The 23,854-nt window shown below is 45.2% G+C and overlaps 1 protein-coding gene across 2 annotated transcripts in view; it reads left to right on the forward strand.

Moving 5' to 3' along the window:
• The first annotated feature begins 17,594 nt into the window (after positions 1-17,594).
• Positions 17,595-23,854, forward strand: part of LOC117354415 — a 122,456-nt gene continuing 116,196 nt past the window's right edge. For both annotated transcript variants that reach the window (XM_033931905.1, XM_033931906.1), the window contains exon 1: positions 17,595-17,977. In XM_033931905.1, the coding sequence (XP_033787796.1) occupies positions 17,905-17,977 (73 nt within the window). In that variant the 5' untranslated portion in view covers positions 17,595-17,904. The remainder of the gene's footprint in view (positions 17,978-23,854) is intronic.

Below are 23,854 nucleotides of genomic sequence, written 5' to 3' on the forward strand. Positions count from 1 at the left end.
TTTTTACTCTGTCTTCTTTCATCTTTTTCTCATACAGTCTTCACAAACAACTCCATTACTCTGAGCTTTTCTTAATACTATGGTCCTTTGTAATTAATTTTATATTTATAGATCATATATATACAAAACGTTATCTTATTCTTATGTATTTGAATTGCTCCTTGTATTTTTCAAAATACTCAATAAAAATTTATTGAACTAAAAAAAAACCCCAAACAAACAAACAAAATATTTCTTCACACAATGGGTAATTAAACTCTGGAATTCATTGCCAGAGAATATGGTGAAATGAGTTAGCTTAGCAGTGTTTTTAAAAAAGTTTGGATAATTCCTTAAAAGAGAAGTCCTTAGGCTGTTATTGAGATGGCTTGGGGAAATCCACTGCTTATTCCTAGGATAAGCAGAATAAAATCTGTTTTGCTACTTGGGATCTAGCTAGGTACTTGGGATCTGGGTTGGCCACTGTTGGAAACAGGATATTGGGCTTGATGGACCTTCGGTCTGTCCCAATATAGCAATTGTTATGTGAGCCAAGAATAGGACAAACAAGCCATTGTAATATCACAGATGAGGTTGACTCTTAAGCATTGGTAGAATGAACCATTATGACATCATAATAAGCTCTGGAATGTTACTACTATTTGGGGTTCTGCCAGGTACTTGGGACCTGGGTTGGCTACTGTTGCAAACAGGATACTGGGCTTAATAGACCTTCAGTATAGGACAATCAAGCCTTTGTGACATCACTGCTGAGGTTGGCTCTTAGGCATTGGTGGAATGAGGCTTTATGACATCACAATCTCAGCTCTGGAATGTTGCTGCTCTTTGGGTTTCTGACAGGTACTTGGGCCCTGGGTTGGTCACCATAGGAAACAGGATACTGGGCTTGATGGACCTCCGGTCTGTCCCATTATGGCAAGTCTTGTGTTTTTATCTTTTGTGATCACCACTGTCCTTTCCATGCCCCTCCCATGACCATGTCCCTTTTTGACTTGCGTGGGAGCCAATTTAGACACAGAACAGCGCGCCTGAATCATAATTAATGTCAATTAAGTGTTTGTTGAGTCCAATAATTAAGTCATCAGAGCCCCTTAACTAATTATTTTGGGTGCTGATCTGGGGGATCCACATCCGATTTTGGGTGCCCTAATTTGGGTGGCGTTTTTAGAAATTCGGGGGCAAGTGCTTCACATGTACTCTGTTCAGGGATTACCAAAGTTGTTCAATTAAGGTTAAACTTGATCCTCTCTTCTCATGTCTAAAAGTAAACCTTCCTCTGTTATAAGCCACTATCAACATCTGTGGAATGATTCAGAAGAATGCATCACCAAAACTTTGTTCTTTGCTGACTGAGTACTAAAATGCAAACGCTTAAGATCCCTTCCACCTGGAATATTTATGTACAAATGATTGTGCTTGCAATTCACAATGACCAGGGTACTAACATTGACCTGCTATTCAGAATTCCATGCTTTATAGAAAGCTATATTTCTCATAAGCCACGCTAACATCTAAAGGAGTGATGTGTTTGTCTCATAGATGCTGACGCTGTACATGGTTATTTTTATTGCATAGAATTTTTTGGACCCCCAGTTCAGTTGCAAAATTAGATAGTTCTAGATCAGTGGTCTCAAACTTGTGGCCCGGGGGCCATATGCGGCCCGCCCGGCACTATTTTCAGGCCCTCGGTATGTTTATCATAATCACAAAATTAAAATAAATGACAATATTATGATTAAGACTTAGCCAAAAGGAAAGATTTATAAACTATAAAGAGTTTTACCTCACACAAAATTGTCATTTCTTTAATAAGACATTAACTATTTTTTCTGAGGCCCTTCAAGGACCTACAAATCCAAAATGTGGCCCTGCAAAGGGTTTGAGTTTGAGACCACTGTTCTAGATCAAATAGATGCTGGCACTGTCATACTGACATAGGGACTTTAGATCATCTGTTATTTTTTTGTCCGCTGATATTTGGTTTTTGGAAGTCAATTTGGGGACAAATAAATCTAGTCTTAGAATCAGATATTCCATTAACATATTGTCACAACCCTAGCCCTAAGGCTCGGCTTGTGGCAGAAAAGGCTTTGCCTAACCCTAGGCTGACTTTAAAGAGGGCTGACCACTGTGACAGGCTAGACACCAGTGGTAGGGAAAATTCTGAATTCCCATTCAAAGCCCAGCTCACAGAACCCTGGGGAGGTGAGGACTATGATGGTAACAGCCAGGAACAGCCTCAGAATCAGTCTCACTTAGCTAACTCCCAGCTGCAGAGTTTAATGAGGATCACTGGGAAACATAGGCAGAAGCTGCAGGCTGCCCCTCCTCCTCTTAGAACAGGGTGTGGCCGCCTCAATGCTCTTGAGGCTGCACTGAGGAGGAAGCAGTTAGTCTGCCCTGGGCCAGCCCAGGAAGGAGGCTTACAGGACTGCTCTCCTGAGCCTCACCACTATCAGGACGTTGAGATGGTGGATCCAGCCCCTGACCCTGAGGCCAACCAGCTAGCTGAACCAGAGCCCATGGACTGTATAGAAACTGCCATGAATACAGAAGCTTGCCCCATGGAAGAGAGCTAAGTACCATTGCTGGTTTTTTTTCTTTTTGTATGCTCAAACCAGCAATCTTTTGGGCTTCTTTCTGGGGAACCTGTTTGCACCTGTGAGAAGTAAGGGAGCAGTGCTGAGCTCCTTGCAAGGTGCCTGGAACTGGAAACCTTTTTCTTAGGTTTAATTGTGCTGGACTGTTTAGTTTATGTTTTGGCTTTTGAAAGCAAGAAAAGCTTCAATTGTTATTGTGTGCCTGGGAGGTAGTTTTGGGGAAGAATCCACATAATATCCTAGGTTGGGATTGTGGGGCCATTTGTGGCATTCTGTTTCTTACAGAGTAAATTTAGTGGATTCGACTACTCCCCTCCCCCACCAACTACTGTTAAGTTGGTTGGGGCCAAGCCGGCTTTAATCTAGGCTTGGACACAACACTGTCTTTATTTATAAAGGAAGTGTGATAGCTTGTTACTGCCTGTTTGCCAAAGGCAGAACGATTAAGACTGCACTTGGCTACTTACCTGTGACACCGGCAAGAAAGGTGTGAGTTGTTTGTTTTTCAACTCAATTTTACTTTTTCCTGTTTTCTTATGTTTATGGAAAAGAATGAACTGAACCCTGTTCAAGATTGATTTCCACAATAAAGTGGGACTTTATTTTCAGTTGAAATTGACTGTTTTGAATCTTTTTGCTTCTTCATTGAACTGTGGGACCAGCAGGACTTCCAGCCTTCTCTGGAAGCACGTAGGACGCAGGCTGTTCTGAGCGCTGTCCGGAGCCAAGCGTATACACGGGCACCGGCAACGTCACAATATAAAGCAATAATCTGTGTTACTATTTTACATGTTAAACCTCCCCTTGATAAATTTAAAAGCCGTCTTTTCTTGATTTTAACTGGAATTGCGGTTCAAATGATCACAACAAACTGGAAAAATCATGACAGTTTAAATTATACATTTTGGTGGACAAATGTATGTAATACATATAAATATGAGAGAATGAACGCAGAATGTTTAGGGTTTAGTGTTTTATTTAACAAAATATGGAGTCCATTGGCTTTATTTGCTGATTCACATTAAAAGATAATGTGTTCCCTTCTGAGTTTTTTCATTACACATCTGGGATGGGATGGGGGGTAGGGTAGGGAAAGATAATGAAAATATAGATATTAATATCTGCCTTGAGTCTCCCTCAGGGCTGAGGCTTACACATACAGCATGCTGCTGAGTATCCCAGTAGCCAGACATGTCACTCAGAGCAGCACTTGCATTCACCCCCTTTGCAGGGGGGGAGGGGCAGAGATTGTTTACCTGCAAATAACAACAAAGGGCCAGAAGAGAACTAGGGAAATGAGGAAATATAATTTTTTCCCCCTAAAATTTGCTTAGCAGGGCACCTGATCAGTTACACCCCTCCCCCGATCCATATATATTTTTTTATTTCTCTTGATACTTATTTTTTATCTCTATTTTTTAATTTATTTTACTTATTTATTTTTAATTCTATCTTTAAATTTATTTATTCATTACTTGGTGTAATATTCATTTCTATCTCTATCTCTGTCTTTATATTTTATCTTTATTTTTCATAAATTGTCTCTTCAGGTACTTTAGTTAGATTGTGAGCCTTTGGGACAGTTAGGGAATTTCCAAGTACCTATCTTATTTATTTTTATTTATTGTATCTTGTAACCAAGCCCCTACCTCACGGTCCTCAATGTGGGGCTCTGTTGCCTATAATTCACCCCTGACGTGCTTCCAAAGGTAGGAAGCCCTGCTGGATCCTTCTTCATTCATGGAACGAAAAAATCAAAAAGAATCAGTTCATGGTTCTATGCAAAACAGTTTATTGAACCCTGGCATGAGAGTCTGCTTGCTCACAGTTTAGACTCTCCACTATAAACTTAGTCCAAACAAAACAAAAATGAAGCTGATACAAAAAAGGCATATTGCAGCTCGCACCTTCATCCAGGTAGGTCAAAATCACAACAAAATTCAAAAGGTTAATATTGTCCCAAACCAACAATGAAAGTTCAAATGTTGCTGCCTTTATGTTTCGCCAGGCCAACAACAATCCATACAGCACTCCCAACGGGGCTGAGATCAAGCCTTCAGAGTAATCTGGCTTGAACCCCAATCAGCTCAGCAAAGCTAATGGGGGAGGGGAGCAAGTGAATTCACCTTTAAACTTTCTGCAAACAGAATGCCAAGAATGGCCCCACTAACCCAACCTGGTTGTTTGGTGAATTCTCCCCAACTTGCTTAACATCCCTCAATTACCTTCTTCAGCAGAACTTCTTTCCCGTCCTTCCTTTTGTTCCCAGTTCGTATAGTTATTGTCTAGTCTTGTCAGTTTTTTAACTATTTTATTGTGTAATTTTATTAACATGTAAATCGCCTTGAATATTGAAAGGCGATTAAACAAATAAATATTAAACTTGAAACTTGAAACTTGAAACTTGATAAACTTCCTGCTTGCTGCTACTTTAAAGTTGAAACAAAAACGTTTTTTTTTTTTCCTTTTTGCTTCAAGACAGCACAACAGCACAAACCTCAGATAATTCACTTAGCACCTTGTTTTAAGGAACAAACAGTCAGAGTACTGTTACCTTGCCCAACACCCAACCCAGCTACTTAGCTTAAATCCATGCCACAATTCTCAGGCGGATCCTCGGGTTGTGAACATTCCATGGGCTCTGGCACTGCTTGTTGGCATAGCCCCAGGTCAGTATCTGCTTCCTGCATTTCAACATCCTGGGACTGCAGCCCTTCCTCAGGTGAGCCCTCTCCTGAAGCTGGCTCAGGGAAGACTAACCTTCTCCTTCTGAGAGCAGCCTCTAAATTGCAGAGACGCCCACACCCTGTTCTCACAGGAGGAGGAGGAGTTAGTTGCCCTACCTGCCTAGCCTTGCATGGCTTCCTGTTAATCACCCTCAGCTGGGGGTCAGCAGAGGGAAAAGGATGACTCAGAGGCTGTTCTACGCCGTTACTTTCTAAACCCTCCACCCCCTGCAGACTGTTTGCTTCAGTGTTAAAGGGGAAGTCCCGCATTTTCCTTACACTGGGCTTAATCTTCTCTCCCTGATTAGCCCTTTGAATTAAAGGACTAGCTTTTGCCTTAGCAAAGCTTGGCACGAGCCCAGCTCTAGGGCTAGGTTCGTGACAATCTTTTAATGCATTCATTTTTGTAAACCGCTTAGAAACCTCACGGTTATTAGCGGTATATAAGAATTAAATTAAATTAAAAATTATATTGCTGACCATCAGATTTACAGTGCTATATTTTTTTTTACCTAACTCGGAAAACCCCTTTAAGGTTTTTTTGGCATTTTATATCTTAAATGCACTTATGTGAATTAATTAATAGTAATTTTGACTTTAAATTTGGTTAAAACTCATAATATAAAAAAATTGATAAATTTGAAGACAATTTTGCATTTTGTGGCAAATCATGATGTCTAGGAGTTTTTTCAATATTTTATTTGTTTTCAGCACACCAAAGTACATAGAAATTAGATGAAAATAATCAAATAGCTTTTTAGTTGCAGACTTGTGTTATCAAGGAGCAAAAGGGATGCTCAGGGAGGATAAGGTCATATCAAAGAGACTGAATAAAGTCTTTGTTTCAGTTTTTACAGAAGAAAATGGAAGCGATCTACTGGAACCAGAAATGATTTTCAAGGGTGATGATGCGGAGGAACTGAAAGAAATCTCGGTGAACCTAGAAGGTATACTAAGCCAAATTGACAAGTTTAAGAGTGATAAATCACCTGGACTGGATGGTATACATCCCAGGGTACTGAAAGAACTCAAACATGAAATTGCTGATCTGCTGTTAGTGATCTGTACAATATAACAATCATACAACAGAAATATGATAAATGTCAGTGAAATACAAATGATGCACCATAATAAACATTATCCCAGGACAAGCAGGCAGCATATTTTCACATGTGGGTGACGTCATCCACGGAACCCCGATGCGGACAGCTTTTCAAGCAAACTTGATTGAAGATTTCAAGTTTGCTAGTGCTGCACCACGCATGTGTGTGCCTTCCTGATCCACTAGAGGGCGCATCCCCTCCTCATGGTCTTCAGTTCTTAGTTTTCTGCAGAGCCAGAAAGCCCTGTCTCTCTTCTCTGTGTTCTTCTAAGTGCCTTTCTAGCACCGCGGCTTCTTTATTTTGTTAGGGAGTCGCTGTGCGTTTGTTGATTGATCGTGTATTTCTTTGTTTCAAAAAAAAAAAAAAGGACTTTTTATTGGTTCCACCGGCAGGCCCTTCTTGGGCCTCAGCCATGCGGCTAGGCCTCATTTGGCTGCAGATGTATTTTCTTCTTCCCTGGCCTCTCTCTGGGCTCACCTCGTGTGAGCAGGATGGCCGGGACCCTTTTTCCTTTGTTGGAATCGGACTGAGTAGCTTCGATCCCCGGTAAGTCTTCTTTCTTTCTTTCTGTTCTTCTAGCTGCGTTACCTCGGTAATGCCACCGGCTGAGTCTCAGGCATTCCAGGCATCGAGTGCAGTCGTGCCCGCCTCTACGAGACCTTCGAAGCGTGCCTCCTTTCATGGGAATACTCATCTCGAGGTTGCCCTTTATGGAGCGCACTGCTGCACCTTTCTTACCAGTTTCATTGGTACGGTGCCGACTTCTGAACCTCGATGTGCCTCGACGTCGACTGGAGCTTCGTGCCTCGACGTCGACTGGAGCTTCGTGCCTCGACGTTGGCTGAAAGCTTCGTGCCTCGACGTCGACTGAGGCTTTGTGCCTCGACGTCGAACGGGGCTTGGTGCCTCGACGTCGACCGAGGCTTAGTGCCTCGAAGTGGACCAGGGCTTGGTGCCTCGACGTCGAACGGGGCTTGGTGCCTCGACGTCGACTGAGGCTTAGTGCCTCGAAGTCGACCGGGGCTTGGTGCCTCGACGTCGACCGGGGCTTGGTGCCTCGACGTCGACCGGGGCTTGGTGCCTCGACGTCGACTGGGGCTGGGTGCCTCTATGTCGACTGGGGCTGGGTGCCTCGACCTCGACTGGAATTTTGTGCCTCGACCTCGACTGGGGTTTTGTGCCTCGACCTCGACTCCGGCTTTGTGCCTCGACGTCGACTCCGGCTTGTGCCTCGACGTCATTTGAGGCTTTGTGCCTCGACATCGTTTGAGGCTTTGTGCCTCGACGTCGACTGAGGCTTTGTGCCTCGACGTCGACTGCGGCTTTGTACGTCGACTGCGGCTTGGTGCCTCGACGTTGACTGCGGCTTGGTGCCTCGACATCGACTGTGGCTTGGTGCCTCACCGCCGCCTGATGGCCTTGTGCCTCGACGTAGAATACGGCTTGGTGCCTCGACGTCGTCTACGGCTTTGTGCTTCGACTTTCTGCCTCAACGTCGACTGGGGCTTGGTATCTCGATGTCGACTGAGGCTGGGTGTCTTGACGTCGACGGATGCTTTGTACCTTTGACGTCAGCTGCGGCCGTGTGCTCCGCGTCATTTGACGCTTGTGCTTCGACGTCGCCTGAGGCTTGTGCCTCGACGTCGACTGAGGCTGGGGGCCTCATTGTCGGCTGGAGCTCTGTGCCTCGTCGTTGCCGAGGCCTCGTGCCTCGCCGTCGACTGGTGCTTTGTGACTTGACGTCGCTTGGGGCTTTGTACCCTTTGGTTGGCTGTGGCCTTGTGTCTCGATGTCGACTGTGGCTTGGTGCCGCAATGTCGCTGGGGGCTTTATACCTCGGCAGCGGCTGAGGCTTTGGGCCTCGGCGTCGACTGCGGGTTTGCGCCCCGTTATCGACGGGGGCTTAGTGCCTCGACGTCGTCTGGGGCTCTGTGCCTCGGCGTCTCCGGCTCCTGTTCGAAAGGGTTCCCCGCTTTCTCTTCGGTTCATTCCGGGCAGCCATGACGGACTCTTGTAGTACGGAGTTCGGTTTCCTGGAGGAGACTCTCTCCCTGCTCCGGCTCTATTGCTCCTGCCATGCGTCATCTCGCTTGGCGCAGAGTGTGGCTGAGGATCCGAACCTCCAGGATCGTCTCGCAACTTTTACTTGCGTGAGTTCTGCGCTTCTTGAGGCCTCTCTTGCGGTGGCCACTAACCGCCTCTCAGAACGCGACCGGTTCTTCGCCTATCGGGAAGCCTTCAGCTGAATCCAGTCTGCCTTGGTGGTTTGGACTCCTTCTCCGGAGGGGCCCTCCGGATACCTTTCTTGTGTTATCTCGGCCTCCTTCGCAGCAGCCGCAATAGCTGCAGCAGTGCCAGGTTATGGTCCAGCCGCCGGCTTCGGCGACTCCTGGCCGTCTTTTTGACTATTCTCGTATAGCCTCCGGGCGGCTCTCCTTCTGGGGATTCCTCCCCTCCCTTCAGGAGGGGTGTCTCCGTGTCTACGCACCGGGAGTATAGCCTCGCTTCTGTCGGTTGGGCATTCCCATCCTCCCATCTGCGTCTGGTCCTGGCCCTTCGTGACCTGCACTAGTTTCTAGTCCGGGAGTGGTTCAGACTCTGCCCGCCCCAGTCTCAGGAGTCCGTCGGGGCGGACCTGGACCCAGTTTGTCTGCGCTCCTTCTTGTCTCGGCCTCAGGGGGAGGCCCTTGTTTGGTTATTGAAGTAGGCCGCTGTCTAGGCCTACCTCGTAATGGAGACTCCACACACTATATACTGGTTTCAATAGGTATACATTTATTAGCAAATCAGTAACAGCTTACAATTTCAAATGATTCAGCATATAATGGAACAGATGTGATCCTCAGGCCTGAGGGTCCTCTGATGTCTGTTCAGCTTACTTCTGCTTATAGGCCTGATTTTATACATTTCTTGGTGGTCAATACCACGTTAGCCTAAATCACATGATACATCTTTATTGGTTGTTTTTCTTATACGATCAATACATAAGTAGATCATTTATTGGCTTATCTATTTGTGTCATCTTATACGTCTGTCCGTTTGCTGTAAGGCCTAACCCTTTCCTGCAAATGCCCTTTTCCCTTTACCATATATGCAATTCCGAGTCCAAAACTCCTTCTCTGCTGTGGTAACACATGATATATCTTGCTAAATAATGTTCTTGAGTACTCTGTTTTTCTGACCATGAGCTGTGTTCCTCTTTGCATAATATCCGGCCAGGTGCCATGCATCGGAATTTAAGTCTTGTTTCTTACAAGTTTTGCTTACCATAGCTAACTCAGAAACAGAACATTTCTCAATCACTATAGGCCAGCTGGCAAGTGGGTTATGAAATATCTTTTACAGTTCATATACTGATTTATTAGAGCAAGAGGGAGGGGAGGGGGTTTTTCTCTTGTGAGGTCTGGTTACTTCACCTTTATCCAAAGGACTTGTTTTGCTTCACCTGTATCAACACCAGGTCTTCTTCTTCTTCATCTCATCCTCTTTTCCCTCTCATTATGCCGGAAGGTGGCCCCTCTGTCCTCGGTCCGCCTCCGGTCTTTTCTGCCTCTGCCTCTGCCTCAACAGGCCGCCTGTCTGCGCTTGAGTCAGCTGGTGTCTCAGCGGGTCTTCCGGCCTCGGCCGAGCTGATGCTGATCCTTTTGGGATCATGGGTCTCCACGGTTCATGTCCCGATGTTCGCCTGGTTTCATCTTCGTGTTCCCCGCTGGACCCGAGCACCTCAGTGATGGCAGGATTGGGATCCCGCTTCCCAGCACATTGTTGGTGCCTCCCTCCTTGACACGCTTGTTTCGTTGGTTGGCCACCTCTTCGTATCCCCGCAATCAGAAGGTTCTGCCGATGGACTCCTCGGCATAGGCTTAGGGGTGCACCTCGCGGACTTCGACTCAGGGTCTTTGGTCGGGTGCGGACCGTCGCAGCCGCATCAATCTGCTGGAGCTCAGGGCCATTATATGCCGTGTGGATTTTCGTTATTGGTTGCAAGATTGCGGGGTCCTGGTGCGTCCCGACATCCGGTGGCGATGTATTCTGGACCAAGCCAGAGGTGTACAGGTTCCCTGTTACTTTGCAGGGAAGCCCTTCGTCATTGGCAGGGGGCGTTACACCACTACTTCTTTCTTCGGGCGGTTGTATTTCCAGGGGCGAGCAGCATTGTTGGTGGACACGTTGAGTCGCCCTTTTCGGCCGCATGAATGGTCGCTCCATTCTCAGACTCTGCGGCATGTGGTTGTTCGGTGGGGAACCCCACAGGTAGTTCTGTTCGCTTCGCCCCTCGCTCACTGGTTGCCTCGATATTGCTCGAGGATGTTCTCCCGGGTTCACATCGAGGTGGATGCTTTCCTTCTCGATTGGATGGGCAGGTTCCTCTATGCGTTCCCTCCCTTTACTCTGATTCTCAGATCTTTGATGCACCTCCTGTCGGGCTGCGCCACCATGATCTTGCTGGCTCCTCTGTGGCCCTGACAGCTGTGGTTCTCCCTGCTCCTTCAGCGTGTCAGGGAGCCTCTGCTTCTACCTATGTTCCCTTCTCTGCTGTCCTCAGTGTTGAGGTTTCTGTTGCCTCCCAATCTGCAGTCTCTACACTTATCAGCTTGGTTCCTCGCAACGTGCTCCCTCCTTCTGTTTCTCTCAATCGGTGGGGATATTCTCGAGGCTCTCTGTATGGGCTCCACTCGGCAATGCTTTTCCAGAAATGCTCCTGATTTGCTGCGTGGTGTGCTGAGCACTGCATGGATCACTTCTCTGCCTCCTTGCCTTCAGTGCTGGATTATCTGTTCCACTTGTCTCGGTCTGGTCTCAAATCAACATCTATCCGAGTCCACCTCTGTGCGATTGCTGCCTTTCCTCGGCCGCTGAATGGGAAGCTGCTCTCCGTCCATCCAACGGTTTCCCACTTTCTGAAGGGTCTCTTCAATGTTCATCCTCCGCTCAAGCCCCCTCCGGTGTTTTGGGATCTTAGGGTGGTCCTGGCTCAATTGGTGAAACCTCCGTTTGAACCCATTGATAACGCTCTTTTGATCTGTTTCACATCTGTTCGTAGAGTCCGTGAGCTGCAACCTCTGGTTGCGGACCCGTCTTCTGCTGGTTTTTGTCAGGACACAGTGGTCCTGCGTGCTCATTCCAAGTTCTTGCCCAAGAAGGTTTCGGACTTTCATCTCAATCGTTCCATTGTTCTTCCGGTCTTTTTTCCGAAGCCCCACTCTCATCCTGGCGTGGTGGCGCTTCATACGATTGACTGTAAGAGGGCGTTGGCTTTTTATCTTCAACGTACTCAGTCTCATCGGACAGTTCCTCAATTGTTTTTGTCCTTCGGCCCTACTCGGGTGGGACGCCCAGTTTCCCAGCGCACCTCGTCCAACTGGTTGGCTGCTGGTATTTCCTTTTGCTGTGCTCAGGCTGGTCTCGCGCTGCATGGTCGAGTCCCGGGACATAGAGTCCGAGTGATGGCGGCTTCTGTAGCTTTCCTCAGGTCAACGCCTATCAAGGAGATTTGCAAGGCTGCCACTTGGTCTTCGGTTCATTCTTTCACCTCCCACTACTGTCTGGATACTCTGTCCAGGAGCGACGGCCGGTTTGGCCAGTCGGTTTTGTGTAATCTGTTTTCTTGAATTGCCAACTTCCCTCCGTCCCTTTTTGGTTAGCTTGGAGGTCACCCACATGTGAGAATATGCTGCCTGCTTGTCCTGGGATAAAGCACAGTTACTTACCGTAACAGGTGTTATCCAGGGACAGCAGGCAGATATTCTCACAACCCGCCCGCCTCCCCAAGGTTGGCTTCTTTGCTAGCTATCTAAACTGAAGACCATGAGGAGGGGATGCGCCCTCTAGTGGATCAGGAAGGCACACACATGCGTGGTGCAGCACTAGCAAACTTGAAATCTTCAATCAAGTTTGCTTGAAAAGCTGTCCGCATCGGGGCTCTGTGGATGACGTCACCCACATGTGAGAATATCTGCCTGCTGTCCCTGGATAACACCTGTTACGGTAAGTAACTGTGCTTTATTTCCTTCAATTTAAAACTGAATCCTCTATGCCAAGGGTAGGTAATTCTGGTCCACGAGAGCCACAGGCAGGTCAGGTTTTTAGGATAAGCACAATAAATATGCATGAGATAGATTTGCATCTCAGGGAGGCAGTGCATGGTTTCTTCTTTTCCTACCCAATTATAATAAAATCAGTTCCCGTTCAGATAGTTACTTCTATTAAACTTCTTGGCGTTATCTTTGATGGAAAACTCTCGTTCCATAAACAAATAAGTTCAGTAGTCAAGAAATGTTTCTACCGCCTCCGAATGATTAGATCACTTGCCACTTTATTAGATCAATCTTCTTTAAATATTCTTATCCATTCGCTTGTCATTTCATGTTTAGACTACAGCAATGCATTATATGAAGGCATCACTAAGAAAGAAATAAAACGTCTTCAAATTATTCAAAATACTGCCATTAAAATTATTTCAAAAGCTCGAAAATTCGATCACTTTTGATCAACGCCCATTGGCTTCCTATAGATCACCGAATTTCCTATAAAATAATGTTATTGACATATAAGACCATAACTTCCAGCCAACCTGATTTCATCAACAGATTACTAATCCCCCACACCCCCCATCGTACATTACGTTCATCTAATTAAAACCTGCTATCCATTCCCTCTTTAAGACACATTAATACTATGCGCACTAATATCTTTTCTGTGACAGCCCCTACCATCTGGAACTCAACACCAAATTATATAAGAGAAATTTCATCACTTGATAAATTTAAAAGTAACTTGAAGGCCTTTCTTTTTAAAGACACATTTGGAGTATAACAGTCCTTCTAAGGACTGCAATGGAAATTTGTTCCTTGCCATTTTTTAATCATTTTAACCTATTTTACAAAGTACCAGACTATTTATTTTTTGTTCCCCTCCCTTTTGTTTTGATCCTTCTCCCTCTCTTTTTCATTATACAAATGTATTTCTGCCCTTTTCTATTTTGTATCGGTATGTTAATGTTTGCCTGTGCGTTTGATCATCTGTAATAATAATTGTAATTTGTTTTTAACTTATGCCCTCTTTATTTGTTTTTATATTATGTAAAACCACTTTGAATTTTGATAAGGTGGTATATCAAATTTTTAAATAAACCTGAAACCTAAACAATGCAAATCCATCTCATACATATTCATTGTGGATATTGAGAGGAAGGAGAAAATCATGGAAAACTCTGGCTTAAAGGAAAATGCACTTATAAAAGCCCTTGTATGATACAGGTGAAGCATATTAAGTCCTTTGGATATTCTAAAGGTGAAGAAACCGGACCTCAAAGAAGAAAAATCCCCTTTCTTTCCCCCTGCACTAATAAATCAGTATATTAACAATATAAAAGACATTTCTTACTACATTTGCCAGCTGGCATATACTGATTGGGAAATATCCTGCTTAGCCAATTGCTGGGCTAAGCGAAACTTATAAGAAGGAACAAGCAAGCAAAACTTAACTCTGTTGCATGGCAATGCAATAGGGCTTCACACGTGGCAGGATATTATGGAAAGATGAACACAGCACATGGTCAAAAATAGAATTCTTGAGAATATCATTTAGTAAGACATGTCTTATGATTGTGAGGCAGAGGGTGGGGGGGGGGTTAGGCTCAGAATTGCTTATATGGTAAATGAAAGGGACATATGCGGGAAAAGGATAGGTTTTCTGGTAAACAGGACATGCATATGGTATGACACAGATATTATGAACCAATTAATGAATTAACAAATGTAATGACGTGTAAGAAATAACCAATAAAGATTTATCATGTGATTTAGGCCAACGTGGTGCTGGCCACCAAGAAATGTATAAAAGCAGGCATGTAAGAGGAAGTAGATAGAACAGACATCAGAGGATCCTCAGGCCTGAAGATCACATTCTGTTACTCTATATGCTGAATGATTTATTCTTGTAAGCTGTTACTGATTTGTTAATAAATATACTTATTGATTGATACCAGTATATAGAGTGTGAGGTCTCTATCTTGGGGTAGGCCTATACAGCTGGCCAACCTCAATATCCTGAAAACCTGATCTGCCTGTGGCTCTCGAGGACCAGAATTGCCTACCCCTACTCTATGCTGAAGTGAGGCAGATGGACAGTTTATAATCAGTGGTTCCCAACCCTGCCCTGGAGGACCACCAGGCCAATCGGGTTTTCAGGCTAGCCCTTATGAATATGCATGAGAGAGATTTGCATATAATGGAAGTGACAGGCATGCAAATCTGCTCCATGCATATTCATTAGGGCTAGCCTGAAAATCCAATTGGCCTGGTTGAGAACCACTGGTTTATATTGTTTTTTTTGCTGGCTGCTATCATAATCGCATAACACACTCAACAGAATATACGTATTTAAACTTCTGAAGCAGATAGTTTTTCTGCTGAAATATGGCCCCATGTCGGGTCATTTTAAAGTCAGTGCTTAAATTATAAAAAGAGTTTTTATTCTTGGATGTTGGAAATTCTGTGGGCCACACCTACAGTACTTTGTTGTTTTTGCATCATAATAGGCAGCATGGAAGAACATTTAAATAACATAGATATGATGCTTAGGATGTCAGCACAATATAAATGAAACCCCTTAATAGGCAAAATCTATTCCACACTTTGTTTACCATTTGGGCGACTTTACCTACACTACTCATTCTCGAACTTTGTATTTATCGTCACTTTGTAGGAAATTTCTCAGCTGTCAGTTGTACAAGCTTGACCAGCTACAGCAAAGGACACCTTATCATTTTCCAGTAGCTGGGCAGTAACAAAGTTATTCCATTGCTCCATGATAATCTAATCACTTTCCCTCAATTATATCTGAGGACATTTCAAAATCCATAGGAACATAAGAATGGTCTTACTGGGTCAGACCAATGGTCCTTCTAGCTCAGTAGCCCATCCAAGTCACTAGTAGCCCATCCAGGTCACTAGTACCAAGCAAACACCCAAAAAGCAGCAACTCCTTGCTACCGATTCAGGGCAAGCAGTGGCTTCCTCCATGTCTTTCTCAAAACATGGGGAATTTCCTCCAGGAAATTGTCCAAACATTTCTTAAAACCAGCTATGTTAAACACTCTTACCACAATCCTCTGGCAACACATTCCAGAGCTTATCTACTGTATTCTCTGAGTGATAAAAATATTTCCTCCTATTAGTTATAAAAGTATTTCCCTGTAACTTCATCAAGTGTCCCCCTAGTCTTTGTAATTTTTGATGGAGTAAAAAAAATCAATCCACTTGTACCCGTTCGATACCACTCAAGATTTTGTAGACTTCAATCCTATCTCCCCTCAACCGTCTCTTTTCCAAGCTGAAGAGCCCTAACTGTTTTAGTCTTTCCTCATACGAGAGGAGTTCCATCCCCTTTATCATCTTGGTCGCTCTTCTTTGAACCTTTTCTAGTGCCGCAATATCTTTCTTGAGATAAAGAGACCAGAATTGAACACAATACTCCAGATGAGGTCGCACCATGGAGCGATATAGAGGCATTATAGCATTTTTGGTTTTGCTGCTAGTTGACTCTTACTTAAACCAAAGCCCGGACTCCTATATTTATTTGGGGTTCCACTTGAATTTTATCGTTGTCTTGAATCTACAGTTATCTCTTCTGTTCTGTGGATATCCAGCTGCTCTCTTTGCAGATCTAATTGATAAAATTCTATCAGACTCTAATTCAGCAGTAATTTCATATCTTACTTATTCTCCTTTAGTTCTACTTACAATACACCCCCTTTATATGCATTTATTGTTTCCATGTGTTTCTCTTATGAAAGCTAATTGTACTTTAGAAGTCTTTGTTAGGTTGGCATGCTTCAGTGCCTCTTTACGGAACAGTGCAGATGAATTCCCATGCCAGTCCTCTTTTGCATAATGAATAATCCTATTGGAATTTTTTTTTTTTTTTGGCCTCAAAATGTTAGCATTGATGCATGAGGCTATATAGGACAGGCAGTCTGAAAGTGGTTTGGTTTTGATTGTGATATGTCATATCCTGGGGGCTGCGCCGTCTATATGATCAGCCTGATACTTGCTTTTGGTTTCACCAGCATGCCTTCCTTCCATGTCACTATGTCACCAGCAAGGGCTTCTGAAAGATAAGAAAAGAAAAAAAGACAAGCGCCCATGGTGACCCAGCTGAGTAGACGGACTTATAGGTAATAGATTTATTGATGAAGAGGTCCAGTAGAAAATTGTGGGCAATCAAATTTCCAGTTCCATTACATTTAGATTTTTCTGCATTATTCTTGCTTTCCCCTTAAAAAACACACACGCAAAAAAAAGTCCCTTATATTTTGGTGCCGTTTTCTTGAGGAGGGAAGGACAGCTTTACACGGTGTCCCCTGGAACAGCCTCCAAGCCATCTGTGTTTCTGAAGGCTGAGCAGATTGAATTCCCCAACTATGTGAAAATAGGGATGAGCGACTGGGTTCAGGAGCCATAACATTCTACCATAGCACTCTCTACCAGAAAAAAACAACAACCCCTAAACGGAAACCCACACTTTTCCCAACAGCCTTCGTGAAAATGAGCAGCAGAAGAGGCGGATTGCTCGGAAAGCCATCTCAACATACCATTAGGGAAGCATTCCCAGCATAAAGAACCCCCCCCCCCCCGGGTCTCCTGCTTATAAGTACCTTGTTTGTTAAACCACATTTCTTAAGTTACGTGGAACAATTAAAAAATCCTGCTCGAGAAAACGATAGCAAGTCATAGTGGCAAAGAATCTACTGCTACGGGTCTGCGCTCAGAAGTTTCCATCCTGCCTGCTTGTGTGGCGTCGGACTGCGGCTGCTTTTCAGCACCGAGGACAGTTCCCTCACAGCGCAAAGGCCAAGGCCAGAAGCTGCTTACAAACTGGGTCGAACCCAACTAGACGGCCAAGAGGCATTTTCGATTTGGCCCTAAGGCAGCTTTAGTGTCATTCTTTCCAACGTAAAGAGAACCCCCCCCCCCCAAAAAAAAAAAAAAAAGTAGGATCCTGCAGCTTTAACGGCTGATGCAATTATGTCAGAGACAGGGGCCGCCTTATTCTGCAGCGCTGACTAAACGGATTGCACAATTTTCACACGCACACAAGCCTCTCTCTCTCTCTCTCTGCAGTGCCTGGCACACACCCTACATTTTGCACAAGGAAAAAAAAAAAACCTCACCAACTAACCATTCTGACATCATCTAGCATGAGAAAGCTCTTCCAGCAGCCTTAACCCTCTTCTCTTCAGCCGGTGGAGCTTAAGGGACACGCCGCCCCGGCCAGCTGGCAGAGCAGGGTGGGGGGGATGCAGAGCCCAGTCTGCTCCCACCTACCCACTGTTCTGTCTCCCTAGGACCCGCGCAAGGCCCTCCTCTTGAGGGGATCTGACTTACAAGCCCCCCTCCCCCTTCGCTGTGTATTGCAGTGTTTATTCGCTCTTTGTCTCTGCATCCGAGGTGCCAGGGCGGCTGCGGGAGGATGCCGGGAGTCTCGGCCGATGAGGAGGGGGAACTGCAGCAGGAGCCCCCTCGGACCTTGGAGAACGAAGCAGGTGAGTGCGGGGTGGGGGGTGGGGTGAGTGGAGAACCCCCTGGCACTGCCAGGGCCCAATGTTGTGCTGGGGGGGGGGGGGAGGGGAGCCTCAAGTTTCACCTTGCAGCAAGTCTTAAAATAGCTGAGGAAGGGGGGTAGGGGATCCTTTCTAGCAGACGGTGTGCAAGTCAAATAAAAGGCGAGCTTAAGAATTTAAGTCGAGCTTTAGATTAGCCGCGATTGCGGGTAGATAAGGGGGGGGGAAGAATAGATCGCGCCCAGGCCCTACAGCGTCTGATGGTGGCCCTGAGCTGGGCTTTGCTGAGGCAACAGAGAGGTGTTTCTGCTAGGCAAGAGAAATATTTCTTTTCATTACATTATGAATTGGAAGAAGAATGGAGTAGATGATAAAAGCAACGAATTAAAATACAGCTGAAAAATAAGATTAAAAAAGTAAAATCAACCAACGGGACTAACGAAGAGTTCAGCCAGCTATTGACTCTAGTTTTAGAAGAAAAACATATTTTTCTATTTATTTACTGGCAGGCACTAGGTTGCACTTTATATATATATATATATATATATATATATATATATATATATATATATATATATATATAAACAAAATTTGTGATATATAATAGAGAGAAGAAGCAGACCTGGCCCGGGAAGAGAGATCTAAAAAAAAACTGCAGACGCTGTCTCTTCTCTCTTCTAGAATAACATTGTCTCCTCATTCTTGTGACAGACACTGTGGTCACCGAGAGACAGGCTGCTGTCAAAGGGGAGAGAGAAGAGACACATCTCTGAGGAGAGAAAAGAGATCAGTCGAGGAGGAAGGGGCGCCCTTCAATTCTAAAGGGCAGACGAGGAAGGGGGTGTTACTGGATCATAGAAACAGAGAGAACGAGGGCGGATAAAGACCATGCTGCCTTGCCAGTCTGCCCATCCACACCAGCTGCCAAGCTCCGCAACTCCCTTCTCTTCCTCGCAAACCCTCTGCGCCCGCCTCTTGCCTTTGTGAATTCAGTTACACTCATCTCCAACAACTGCAACTTATCGATCACCTTTTCCATAAATAAATATTTCTGTAGGTTGCTCCCATATCTATCCCTTTTTACCTTCATCCCATGCCCTCTCACGCCAGAGCTTCCTTTCAATTTAAACAGACTGGTCTCCTGTACCTTTCTGCCAGAGAACTATTTAAATGTTTCTGTCCTGTGTCATCGTTCCACCCCCTCCCCCCCCCCCCTGCTTCTCTTCCAAAGTGTTCAGATTGAGATCTTTAAATCTGTCCCCATATTCTTTATGGTGAGGGCCACCAATCCCTTTTAGTAGCTGCTCTCTGGACTGATGCCATCCTGTATACGAAAAGTTCTCAGCCCGACCAAGAAGACATGGTTCAACCAATGATCTGAAACAATGTCAAAAAACAGAGAATTTCATTTCTGCGAATTGGCACGTCACGACATAAGATATGTAGCACTCTTTTCAGCGACAGTGGCCAAAATAACGCTCAGAATTTAGGAGGTTGGTCGGTTGGGCCGAGAACTTTCCAGCCCTCCCTCATATATTCTTGCGAAGGTGCAGTCTCCAGAAATGCACCCCATAATCTTAATGAGGTCCGACAAGGGGCTTGTACAGTTCCACTGTTGTGAAATTATTGCCATTGTCATTTTAAAACCAGCTCACTCACAGCTTTCTGTGGGGAAACTTGCATCCACCAATATAAATGCCTGAAGTGGCCTGTTGCATTCAGTCCTTCATCCAAACTTCCTTTAATATAAGGGCTGAGTAGGGACCAGGTAGCTTAGGAGATCAACAGTCAAGCAAGTCAAATGAAAGCTGGTGTAACTGTGGGTGCTAAGCAAAGCCTGGGAGGAGAGCCTGGGACAGACAGACAACTCCTTTAGCCTGGAGACCCTGCCTTGTGTGTGAAATCTTGCTACACTGAAATCCAGGAGAGGGGGGTAACATATGGCCCGTGGGCTGCATGCAACTCACAACTGAATTGAGATCATGGGAATAGAGAGAGGGGGAGCCACCGATGCCATAGCACCTCCCAAATTTGGCTTCCCTGCCTGTTTTTAATTCCTTCTTCCACCTCCCCCCTCCACCCCCCCCCCCTCCCCCGGGTAGCAAAACTACAGTCAGCATGAGACATTGCACAGCTAGCTGTCACAAGGCCTGGAGCATCTACACACTCTCAAGGCCTACCAGCTTCTACCTTCTCTGAAACATAAAGTTTGTAGGGTCAAGGAGCTGGCAGACCCTGAGCATGTACAGATGCACAAGATTCCATGCTGGCTGGCCGTGCAATGCCTCTTATGCTGACTGTTGATTCATTGCTCTGGTGGGTGGAAGGTAAGGAAGGGAAAGTGGATGGAAGACAAGAGATACTGGAATGAGGTATGGAAGGAGAGAAATGACAGACACAGGAGTGGGGGGGGGGGAGGGGAGAGGAAAGGACAAAGATGCTGAAGGGGGGACTATGGGGTGGGGAAGGAGGGGGAAGGAATTAGATAAATTGTGGACACTGGGGGGAGTTGGGGGGGGAGAGAAGAGTTATGTGACTCACTAGAGATGGTATTGACATTCATGTGACCCTCTGTGTATAACGGTTGCCCACTCCTGTTATAGTCTAACTCACAGGTGTCACAGTCCCTCCTCGAGGGCCGCAATCCAGTCGGGTTTTCAGGATTTCCCCAATGAATTTGCATGAGATCTATTTGCATGCACTGCTTTCATTGTATGCTAATAGATCTCATGCATATTCATTGGGGAAATCCTGAAAACCTGATGGGATTGCGGACCTTAATGAGGGACTTTGACACCCCTAGCTAACTAAAAGAACAAACACAGGTTCTTCTGACCCAGGGAAGATGAGCTACAGTACATCAGCATTAATTACCCAGGACTCGGGGGGGGGGGGGATTCTCAGTAATATCACAACCTAAGTCTTAGAACAGGGGGGTGGGCAAATCCGGTCTTCGAGGGCCGGAATCCAGTCGTGTTTTCAGGATTTCCCCTATGAATATGCATTGAAAGCAGTGCATGCAAATAGATCTCATGCATATTCATAGGGGAAATCCTGAAAACCCGACTGGATTCTGGCCCTCGAGGACCGGAGTTGCCCAGCCCTGTCTTAGAACATCCTCTCAGTTAGCCCCCTTCTCTTTAAAGGTGAAATTGAAAAGAGCAGTGCTTCCCAACCCTGTCCTGGAGGACCACCAGGCCAGTCGGGTTTTCAGGATAACCCTAATGAATATGCATGAGAGAGATCAGCATATAATGGAGGTTCCAGGCATGCAAATCTGCTCCATGCATATTCATTAGGGCTATCCTGAAAACCCGACTGGCCTGGTAGTCCTCCAGGACAGGGTTGGGTACCACTGGAATAGAGTCCTCCTACTGTTTATTTTATACCGTCATTAAACTATGTGTAAGCATAATATATAATTGTGATTGTACCATATATGTGGGAGAGAATGCAGTATGTGTGCGTATTCTGTCTCTATGTAGGGAAGGGGTAAAACGCGAACCTTACGGACTTGACGGATCTCACGGATCTAAACCCGTACGGCCTTAAAAATCTGAGGTCCGTGTCCCTGCCGCTTGTAGTTTCTGTCGCTGACAGACTTTGATTGAGATTTGAGCACTGACGGATCCGTCTCAGCATAGGGAGGGAAAAGTGTTAGGATCCGTCAGCGCTAAAATCTCTTCCAGGTCTGTCAGAGCCAGAGACTAGTGCTGGAGTTTGGAGACTTCTTTTCCCCGCCCTCTTGGCTTCTGCTCTGCCGCTCCAGCACTAGTCTCTGGCTCTGACAGACCTCGAAGAGATTTTTAGCGCTGACGGATCCTAACACTTTTCCCTCCCTATGCTGAGACGGATCCGTCAGCGCTCAAATCTCAATCAAGATCTGTCAGCGACAGAAACTACAAGCGGCAGGGACATGAACCGACACGGACCTCAGATTTTTAAGGCCGTACGGGTTTAGATCCGCGAGGTCCGTCAGGTCCGTGAGATCCGCGTTTTACCCCTTCCCCTCTATGTAGGCCACGTGTGGTGTTGAGGGGTGAAATATACAATATGAGTGGGAAACCCCTCCCCTTGTTTGACAATTCAGTCCAGATTTCTTTACCTCATAGTGCCTGTAGAGTAAAGACCCTGCTCTGAATGGGTCCAAACAGACAGCATTTATCCTCCCTCTGTAGCTGCAGCAAGAGCCATGCTCCAGAGTCAGGGTGATGTAAGAACAGGGTAATGCCTCCTGCTCGTTCTTTCCACGTCGACAAGAACTAGGGCAACCCGTGTGCACATTCATCCCCTGAAGCCACTTCTCCTTCATGAAAATGGGTTCTATCCTTTATCTTTTATTTAAAATTTGATAAATTGCCCGGCCTCAACAGATCAAGATGGTTTTTGCAATACAAACATTTAAAAAGGCCCTCTCTCGACTGCTCTATAGTTTTTATAATGTGCTCCTATCTCAGCTCTGTCTGTAGTCTATCTTGCTATATAGATTCATATTTTTTTTTGCTCGCTTTAATGTAATCTTGGAATTGTAGTTTGCGGACTTGAGTTGAGTTAGCCGTATATTTTTTCTTTGTTATAAAATCATGTTAAGTTGTAATGTGATTTATGTTTCCAATGAAAGTTATATCCTGACTAACCCACTTTCTGTACAAGTGAATACTTGATATGTAACTTGAAAAACTTATAAATGAAGAAATAAAAACATTTAAAAAGTGTACCCAATTTTAGAAAAGAATGCCATAAATCGTAGTAGGAAAGACCTAATACACTCATCCTTGAAAATAAAGAAGACAGGCTGCCAGATTTTTAATGGCAATCTTCCTTTTCTCTGGATGTACATTTCAGTTTATTCACAACTGGACTTGCTATGCCAAGATTCACCCTTTTAGGCACTTGTAACTCAGCTTCCGAGTGGATAAATTCATGGCGCTAGAGGCAGAGATCCAGTGCGCATAACATTCTTTTTACAGACGCCATTTTTTTTTTTTTTAATTTCCTTTGACTGAATGTTTCGTAAATTTACTACCCATGGTCAACCCTGCACGGCATTCTTAGTGATGGGCAGAGATACTGCACATTATTGGGTCTAGAAGCCCACGTAGGAGGTTAATCTTCAAGAGTATGCTTATGCTGAAAATCCCTACCGACTTTTATAAAATAGATGCATCTGAAAACCTGGCTTTTCTCAAAAAATGTAATTCTCTCTCCAAATTAGGAATCAAGGAAACTCTTTCATCTTGGCATCCCAAGTCCTTTACATTTTCTTCACACTTCTACCTCTAACCTCTGTTTGTAGTTCCTTCCTATTTCTTCTACTGTAAACCGCACCGAGCTCTACGAACGTGGAGATGATGCGGTATACAAACCTAAGGATTAGATTAGATTAGATGCCCACATCCAGCCCCATTAATGCATCAACTCCAATGCACAGATTTAAACCTGCTCTGAAATTGGGGTGTGTGTGTGTACTGTGTATACTCATGCTGTGTATACTCTCCGCACCACCCAGACTCTGCCTCAGGAATGCCTTGTAGCGGTGGACATATAAGTGGGCACGATCTTGTCGGCACGCGCACCGTGCTGTCTTCTAACTGGCATTTATTTTTCATGCATAAAACCAGCTCTCCGTGCAGAAATTCCTTTGTAAGTTACTCTCATCAGGCATGCAGGCCTCTCGGAGCATGTGCTCCTGTGTTCCCTGGGCCTACTGTACAGGGATGTCCCTGGAGGCGGCTGCTGTTTTGAATGCCATGTTTCTGTCAGCTCGCATGCTGCTGCTTCTCTCCATTGAGATGGGGGATTAATAGTCAGAGGTGACAGCTAGCATTTCAGTTTAAATGCTGGCCCACCTGTTCTCTG

The sequence above is a fragment of the Geotrypetes seraphini genome, chromosome 2 (assembly GCF_902459505.1).
Source record: "Geotrypetes seraphini chromosome 2, aGeoSer1.1, whole genome shotgun sequence".
NCBI lineage: Eukaryota > Metazoa > Chordata > Amphibia > Gymnophiona > Dermophiidae > Geotrypetes > Geotrypetes seraphini.